The sequence below is a fragment of the Liolophura sinensis genome, chromosome 6 (assembly GCF_032854445.1).
Source record: "Liolophura sinensis isolate JHLJ2023 chromosome 6, CUHK_Ljap_v2, whole genome shotgun sequence".
In the NCBI taxonomy this organism is placed as follows: Eukaryota; Metazoa; Mollusca; class Polyplacophora; order Chitonida; family Chitonidae; genus Liolophura; species Liolophura sinensis.
In genome coordinates this window covers 36,819,273-36,828,343 of record NC_088300.1, presented here as the reverse complement: position 1 = coordinate 36,828,343, position 9,071 = coordinate 36,819,273, and the positions used below count along the sequence as shown (strand labels likewise).

General features: G+C 38.3%; 1 protein-coding gene across 1 annotated transcript; it reads right to left on the bottom strand.

The window, feature by feature from the left end:
* Nucleotides 1-5,830: 5,830 nt before the first annotated feature.
* LOC135467151 (keratin, type II cytoskeletal 73-like) lies at nucleotides 5,831-8,542 on the bottom strand. The gene is made up of 5 exons (XM_064744915.1): nucleotides 8,414-8,542; nucleotides 7,897-8,118; nucleotides 7,011-7,256; nucleotides 6,563-6,631; nucleotides 5,831-6,112 (listed from the first exon to the last, which is right to left on the bottom strand). Exons 1-5 carry the CDS (start codon nucleotides 8,540-8,542, stop codon nucleotides 5,831-5,833), a joined length of 948 nt encoding a protein of 315 aa, XP_064600985.1.
* Between the last annotated feature and the right edge of the window lie 529 nt (nucleotides 8,543-9,071).

Here is a 9,071-nt window from a genome sequence, read left to right as displayed (position 1 = left end):
CAAATATGTAAATAAATATGATGGGAGACAGCAAATTCAAAATTCCACCGAGCATCTGGTGCAAAATTTTAGGTGCATTAGCATCTGGTCATTAGGCCTAATATAGTCATATAAACTGCTTTGTTTGAACAGATCATTAAAATAAATAGACAAAATACGGTATAAGAATAAGATGTGTGGTATCAGAGGAAAATATTTTTAAAATGACGAATGTGCAAATATCCTCTCGACAATGTTCAGGATACATATACAATTTTATATCTGCTGCATGCAAAACGCACTTGGGTTCCTAGCGCTAACCGTTAAGTAGTTTACTTTTGAAAAACTGGAAACACGTTAAAACCTTCACGTGCACGCGAACAAACCAAGTAGGGCATGCAGTTTTATGGGTGGATAAAATACAAAAATCCGGGGTAAACTATAGTAAAGTTCTGCGCACAATGTTGGTGGAAGATGATGTAGTCAATAACGAGTTAATCGATCGCTTATTGTCACTAAGGCGCCACAAAGTGAAGGCGATGAAATCTGCAAATTGCATGCATGTTCAGTTCATGCATTTATAACGCACCCGACTAAAGTATGTCTTCTGCAGTTCTAAAACAGACAACCGTGTTCAATGGGTTTCCCCATTGTGCTTGTTTAGATTATTTTTTATTAAGGGTTTAATCCTATGTGGACTGAATCCCTGTTTCGCCTGTTTGAAGTGACATGTTATCAAGCCTTCGTCCGAAATCCGCTAGTGTTTCTCGCACCTAATTTGCCCGGGAAAGGCAACGATCAAGACTTCGATGTTCAAGGTTTGCAAAGTAACTCTGCTGTCAGATCACACTGACCCTGGCGAAGCACACGTCAATCTGTCAATTAAGAGCTGAAATCAACAGATTTCGTATTGACGTATTGACGTATTCGTAAACTTTGCATAAATTCCTAGTTCATATATAATAGATAAAGGGTGACATAAAATAACCAGAAGTTAACAGAGACTATTCAAAGTACCTGTATAAACCTTTGCTGGTAGCTGAATATTTATGAAGTATTTCCAAAAAGGGAAATAAAGCTTTTATTTCTTTTAGTTATAAATCTGGTGCGTTTGTCATCATATACACCTGGGCACGGCAACATGCGTCATTATAATTGACTGGGTATGATATGACCGGAATACAGTCAATGTGGCCTGCCTGCCCTTCAATCGCTAGCACACACCATGCGTGGGTTCAAACCCGGCCTTGGGCAGGAAATTTGTAGATCATCCCCAACCTCACTGTCTGTAGGGCCTTGGTGACACCAAGCCGTCGACGATGATAGTGTGGCCGTTTGAGCACGTGTCTTTGGTAAGTATGGTATATACTAAAGGTAAAATGTTGCTAAAGTGAAATCGGTCAAAGGCTATTTCACCACATGGCATTGGTGGAAGTCGATGAGAGTAATTTCCCTTTGATCATGACATGACGGAATTTTCTAAATTAATTCATGAAAGTGACTTGCCCTTAAGCATGATATTTTAATACTTTAATAGAGCACTTTTGAAGCATCAGACTTCGTAATTGAGAATGTTAAACTCTCGGGTGCTTTAAAACATAGAGAAAGCATTATTAATCTGTCAGAGGCTTTGCCCATTTCTTCGTTACGGTAATATTGTGACATTTTGCGTGTGTGGGGATTGTCATACACATAACGTAGCAGACGAAAGCATGCAGGGATCAAACAGAAAACCCCGTGTTTGCATTCACGTCTATGGCTGGTTTCCTCATTGTAGTTGTTTTAATCATTTTTTTCCTCACAGTTTAGTTTCATGTGGCTTGAATCCGTATTACACTTGTTTCCTATATTCATTGTACAGGCAACGACTAACACTTCGCTTGTACATGCAGAACACACTGTGCAATTTTATGCACACTTCAATACGCATAAAACAGCGATTTAAATCAAGTAGATCCCGTATAAGCCCATTGATTTACGTCTAAATCGCACTGAAAATGCCCGGTTAATATATTATAGGTAAAGAGCGTCTTAAAATGAACGAAAGTTAACCGCACCTATTAGAAGTGCCTTGTTGAACCATTAGCTGTTGCTGGTCATGGCAGCCATATCATTGCACTGCAGGTTCACTGAACGAATATTATATATATTTGTTGCTACATTTCAGTTTTAATAAATACCCTTGACTGTTTAATAAAACCGAAGTATAGAAACTTGCTGTATTTGTCGTGTTTAGGGAGTTCGGGAAAAATCGCGGGGTTTTTAAAGGTAGAGTTGTTGCCCTTGTATTGCTATCAGACGTAATTTCTCTCTGCTCTCCGGAAGTGTCAGTCTTGCATAATGTAATGACAAAGCCCAACCGTTTCCACTGATGCAAAGAACAACAAATACACCTGTACACACCATTCTCAATAATTTTAGCTGATTATTCAAGGCAGAGCTCAACCGTTATAAAATATGTGGTTATTGCAATATGTTTGTAAACCATACAGTCTTTATATACAAGTTAACAGTCAGGTTAGATTATTCATACTGGCCTAATTTACCAGTGCCATTCACACATTTTAAATAGGTACGAATGTCCTATATTTGGTATTATTTTCTCTCTTAAAACTGAAACATAACTTTAATAAGTTAAATCTAATATTAATTGCTAATTTTGGTGGAGGGAAAACTTATTATGTTTGATTTTAGAATTTTAAAAGTTTATACAATGTTATTGTCTAAAACACTCTCTAATTTCAAATTTCAAACACTTTTATAGGTGTTGTGTTCCATATTATAAAGGCTAAAACTCTTTTCATCTAAGATTCTAAGATCAGGAAGGGAAAGATTTTAAAATGTAAGCGTTCCTATATGGCATATGTGAAATGTCATTGTAACATTTAGAAAATGTTGACATTTTAACATTTACGTTTAAAGAGAATGCATGGTTTGCTCCAATTAGGCAATTATGTTTCCCCCACCAACAAAACCTGACCTCGTCTTATCAGTTACAAATTTTTTAGTGCGTTACCGAACTCATAAATAAATGAATAAATAAATAACTATTTTTCAAGAAAGAAGAATGACAAGTCATGTTATCTGATGATGAGTCTTATTCCCACTGAACAGTTTGGTCGGCGTAGTAGACAAGTATCACAACCTGTTTATCTGTATTTCGATTTTATTAAATCAGTTTTATTTATTTATTTATTTATTTACTTATTTATTTATTATTCAATAAAACCAAAATATAGACAAGCAGCGTTTGTGTGAGTTGTAACGAGGCGAACTGAACAACTTTGAGTTTTTATTTCTCTTGTGTACTTCTATTATTTCCATCCTGGTTTTTCTAAGCTTTCGCCCAGAAAAATGACGAGTATTACAGCTTCTTTGTCATTTAATATAACGACAGAATACGATCAGTTGTTCACAGAAATGAGATATGTCATCAAACTCCTTGAATTTTAAGAGTTTAAAGTACAGCTGACCGCATTAACAAAGATTTGCGATCTCTTAGTAAAACATAGCCCCGATATAAACCGTCAGTTCCGATTATTCACACTGGAACTATATCATACTGCCTAATGCCCTGGTCCGCGGGAACATATTTACCAGTGTACCCGTTTAAATTTTAAACGTCCTAGAGACAAACATTTTAATTGTCACTGTATAGAATTTTTGATTGTGTCAAAATATACCTCTGTTGATTAAGTGTGGAATTGTCTATGATGCATATTCATTGATCATCATCTATCAATTTTATCTATATTTTATATATACTATATGTAAGGCTTGTGAATAATTGACGAGGAGAGTTGAGTCATGTCTTCTTTTATTCTGGAGAAGAGACAAACAAAATACATCATGCTGGTAAGTGTGAATCGTGTATCATTCGGAAAGATGGTGACAAGCATGAGCACAGGCGATTATCGACTTGGAACGCCCTTTACGGGCTACGAATGGTATAGGAATGTCGGACTTGACGCTTATATTTATAATTACATTACAATAAAAATTTCGCAATAAACGTTTGAACTCAGGATTTGTACATCTAGTATCATAGCTATTGAACAGTCGAATATGTAATTGCTGGTAATCCACTCATTGTGCAGACTTGAATTATTTGCCCTTTGTTCACTAAGTATGCTAGAGTTACCTTCCCTCGTATACAATTAACGCAGAACATGTACTTCAATAGCTAGCGTGTTTGTGCAGTCAACCGCCAGTAAATACAATATACGTCTAGTAAGGGACGGGTGTCATGTTTTAAGTGGGAATTTACTTTTTTAGAAGACTTTGACTATGGAAGCCGGATGAGGACACCTCTGATGCTAAACCTAACTACTGCCATGCCGATCGCTTAAGTGGGCTATCAGTTTTGCATGGAAGACGGTTGCGGCCAATAGTGTTCTGGAGCCGAGTCTTTTAATACATGAGAGTCGAGAGTACGAGAGGCAGGATCAACCAAAAGCGCACGATTTTTTCGAAAACTCGAGAATGCGAGATTCCTTAATCCCCGCAATATTATTGCTAATGTTGCTCAGTTTGTAAAAAAAAAGATAAAGAAATTTTGTGAATATCGTTGGGTTTTCTTTTTGCTGATCATGACTCTCCTACATGTACCTGTTTGCGGTCAGCGAGTTTTTATAACGGAACGCGCAAGTTGTGAGTTCGAAAACGCCAGATTAGTCATATCGCCCGATTAGTCATATCGACAGATTAGCCAGGTTAGTCATATCGCCAGATTTTTTAGTCATTCTCGCGCGTATTTTCACACACGACGCGAGATTAGTAACAAGGTAATCTCGTAATTCTCGACCCGTGGGAATTGAAAGATGCGGCACTAGGACACAGTTGGCTGCGTTCGTCTTCCACAGTTTTGAGGTCAGTTCGTATTTGTAGAATTGAGATGCCATTGGCAATGATATTCACAGTAGACTTTATTTAAATATACTTTTGAGCAACCGCCGTCTTGACTAGGCCCCTATAGTTTCACGAAAAATTCCAAATCTGTGATTTTTTTTTTAAACGGAAAACTTTATTCATACATAAAGTCATAAATAAGACTAGTAGTAAAAAAGTACAAATATAATATGTTTGTAAAGTAAATAACATTATAAACATGTATATGGGCCTGATATGATCGAGTTCACACTAATCTGAATACTTCAGACCACTTAAACATCGCGTTTGTCAGCAGTATCATGATTAATAATCGCGTTCATATTTAATTATTACATCCTGGTTTACCGTAAATATATTACCATGTAAAATAATAAACTCTTGATTCTTTACTGATCGCGTGAACACTATTTATCAAGCATTATAAAGTCATCATTCATATCTAAAACGTGGCTATACACTTCTACGAATTACTTCAGGGTTTATGGTTAAGTAGGCCCTATCCCTGTCATGTCTTCCTGGCCTAAATTGGCCATTACGAATCTGTGACCTGTATGACCTTTGTGTGATAAGCCATTATACCGATGACATTTATCTATCAACACGTAAACGATGAAATCGTCACGTACACTCCTGATTTACCCGTCCAAGTAAATGCACCTATCTGTTCACTCGTACCTTGTTACTCGTATTTTAAAGATGGATACACTCATTATCCCAGCTTGCTTTGCGTCATCACGTCCGTTTCTTTCTTTAACATCAGTATATATGTAAGGCTTGGGCAACTATGAACACAGTACACTTGATGGGCAATTGTAATGGAAGCATTCTAAGTACATTAACTTCAGCTGTGATTCCAACATCATCAGCTTATATATTTTCGACATATTTTACGATTTGTGTACAAATATCTCCTTGAGTAATCCTGATTCTACCTATACGTATTATCAAACAGACCTTTGGTCTATCGAGGTGTCGTATCCTGTTTGGAGTTATCTGTGATATCTGGGGTTGGACCTCTCCGAAGCCCAGACACGGCACGCGTTCGTTTACGGTGTTGTGTATGCCATAATCGCCAGTCTTTTATCGCAGTGTTTTTCCTTCGATGTCGTGCACGTTTGTGAATGTTATGAGTTGAAGATAAAGTTGCGGAATCGCCAGAGGCTGCAGAGTTTGTTGTGACAACCTTTCTGTCCAAGAGACCATTGCTTGCCGCTGTCTCAGACACGTCACGACGGCCTCGTCGCTGTAAAATGAAATGCCATTCCACATATATTTAGTGTAATTCTTTAATATGTAGGGAATTTATATTAGGAAATAATATCAAAACCCCATGCCAGTTAAATGAATAAATAATTAAATCAAAATCTCATGACACTTTTAAAGATAATGAAATTAATTTATTTATTTATTTACTTATTTGATTGGTGTTTTACGCTTTACTCAAGAATATTTCACTTATACGATGGCGGCCAGCAGGATTGGAGTAAACCGGGGGGAAACCCTCAACCATCCGCAAGGTGCTGAGAGATCTTATCACGCACAACCGGAGAGAAAGCCAGCATGAGATAGGCTTAAACTCATAGTGACCGCAATAGTGAGAGGCTTCTGGGTCATTGCGTCGTACTGTCACGCTAACTACCTCGGTCACGGAGGTCCCATATCGAGATATATTACCAAAAGCTAATGACCATACCAAGTTAAGAAGCTCCAACTCATCTTCCAATGATTGGTCGTGCTGATAACCCCTATGACCTCCAGGTTTCTGAGGAAGGGAAAGTACGACTGTTAATCTCTGGATTGGACCATATTATTAGATATATAAAAAACAGAAAGGATCATTTATTAAAGAGATAAAGTGCTTCAGGTCTTGAGTATGAAACCCGGCAAACCCCGGGTGAAACATCGCATGTAGTGAGGTATCTTACAAGAAAACAGAAATGATCATTTGTTACAACGATAAAGTCTTTCAGGTCTTGACTGTGAAATCCAGTATAGCGCGGGTGAATCGGTCAGAAGTGTCTTACAACAAAACAAAGTGCTTTGTGTTAAACGTTGTTTTCGGCTGGTGGATGAAAGTCAGTTTCGAAACATAGATTGAACCCTACTCAAAAGTCAACGATACCGGAAATAGTTTAACCTACCGGCTGGGGCTGTAAATTTCTAATTTGCAGTTTCAAAGCATCCGTCTCGGACTTGAGCCTCTGGAACGCAGCCTCCCTCTCTGATTGATCGTTCTTGGTTCGCCGGATGTCGTCTGTAAGCTGGTTGACCAAGTTAGGGAACCGCTTCAGTTCAGAGGCTAGAACCACCTCAGCATTGCCCAGCTTGTGGAGTTGGTTCATCAGAATTTGCTGTGTGGACTTGAGCTCGTCTATGTCACTAGAGTCCTGAAACACGCCATGTATCATTGAACGTCGCAGAATAGTAGCCGGCGAGGCCGTGATGAGTGTTTTCAGTTTCCTTGTGGTGAAACCTTAGTTCATTCGATCAAAGACAGTTAGTCGATAACATGAGTTTTCAACAGCGGTGCAAGAATTTAAAAGAACAACACTAGATTAAATGTAAATATGCATAGATAATCAAAGTCTAAAAAGCATACCTTTTTATTAATGGATATTGCATGACCGAGATATCGCCATTCAAAGTGTTAGAAAAGCACTTTTAGACAATCGAAAGCATTAATTTTAACCAATCAGACTCGAGTTGACGCGACATCGTGTTTCCGATTGCTCTTGCGCAGTGCATTCTATGAACTCGGAAGAATTCAAGATTAATTCCACATTTACAGTGTTTTCAGTGTTTACGTGAGAAAAAATGACTTTGGCCCGTTTGGTCTGTTTTCACCCCTCTTCCAAAATAACTAAGATTATATTATTTCTTATGTTTCCTTTCAACGCTGTAACCTGCAAAGCTTCCTAGAGTTGAAACTGTTAAAAAGTGAAATGAAGTATCCTATATGTGCCAAAGAACCGCGTATATTTTTTATTTATGCAGAATATATCCAGGCAGATATAGTTTTCTTCTTACCCAGGATGCCTTGAACTCCGCTGAGGAATCTTTGAGTGCGTCAATCTTTTCCCTAAGTTGGTCATTCCTCTGGGAGACTTTGGCGATGCTCTCCGTCAGAGCGCTAAATCTGTTGCTGGCCTGAGCTGTCTGGACTTTCAATTCCTCAAACGCTTTCGTCTGGGTGGCACTCTTTGCCATCAGATCCTCCATTTTCTCACGCAGGATGCGACTGTCACGCGTCTGCGAATCAGTGATGAGTGATAGGATTGTGGGTTGAGCTTCTTTTTACAAGTATTACCCAAAAGATACTGTCACTTATCAACTGGAATTCTGCCTTAAATATTTATTGAAAATGAATCTGAATTTGGTCATTATTACAATTACAATAATTTACGATGCGAATAAAAATGATATATATGTAGCGTTTTCGCATCTGTTGAAGGAATCAACTGCTTGAAAGTTTATATGTATATTGAAGAACGGTTTTTCTTTAATGTGAATGTTATGCATATAAACACAAGGAAGACAATCCTACCTGGGTCTTAAGCAATTCGTTTATGAGCATATCGTGATCGGACACATTGTAATCCAAGGCGTCCATGTGATTGGACACCTGTATTTGAGATTTGTCCACGGCTCTCATGGAAGCCACCAGTCTCTCCATAGTGGATTTCAGACCAGTAATTTCCTTCTCGGACACCGTTTGGTGTTCCTGGAGGGCGTGCAGCCTGTCGGACATTACGCTTGTCTTCTCGGCCAGTAACGCTATCCTTTCAACAACCTAAAAGCAAAAAAGCATCCGCTTAGAAATACACTTGCAGTTACAATGCCTACGGTTAACTTTTGGATAACTTCAGTGCACAAACAATCTATGTTATACACAAGAAGTGGATCGCCCACAGATGAAATCCTGATGGTGACAAAATAAAGGGGCGGAAATACTCAGCCAAAATTTAGCCTTCTTCTTTTTTCTTTTTTGTTTTTTCGGGGGGGGGGGGGGGGAGGGGGGATTACTCTACTTGTGCACCACGTAGAACGTATCAAGCATACCGAATAATCCCTGTTTTTCTGTTCACATCAATCTACATGAGATCACTGAAGCAATACACCATTTTATCCATACTGCTCAGTCTGGCTAGGTGTAGGCTATATAAGGGAACACACAAGTTAACATATATGACGTTAATCTATAT

Bases quoted from the DNA above. Each gene is read 5' to 3' on its own strand.
- LOC135467151 (XM_064744915.1), bottom strand. From the start codon at position 8,542: ATGGAGAGACTGGTGGCTTCCATGAGAGCCGTGGACAAATCTCAAATA. The intron at 6,632-7,010 runs GTAGGTTAAACT...TCCCTTCCTCAG, and splicing joins GAAATTTACAGCCCCAGCCG to AAACCTGGAGGTCATAGGGG. The intron at 6,113-6,562 runs GTATGGTCATTA...TTCATTTTACAG, and splicing joins AGTTGGAGCTTCTTAACTTG to CGACGAGGCCGTCGTGACGT.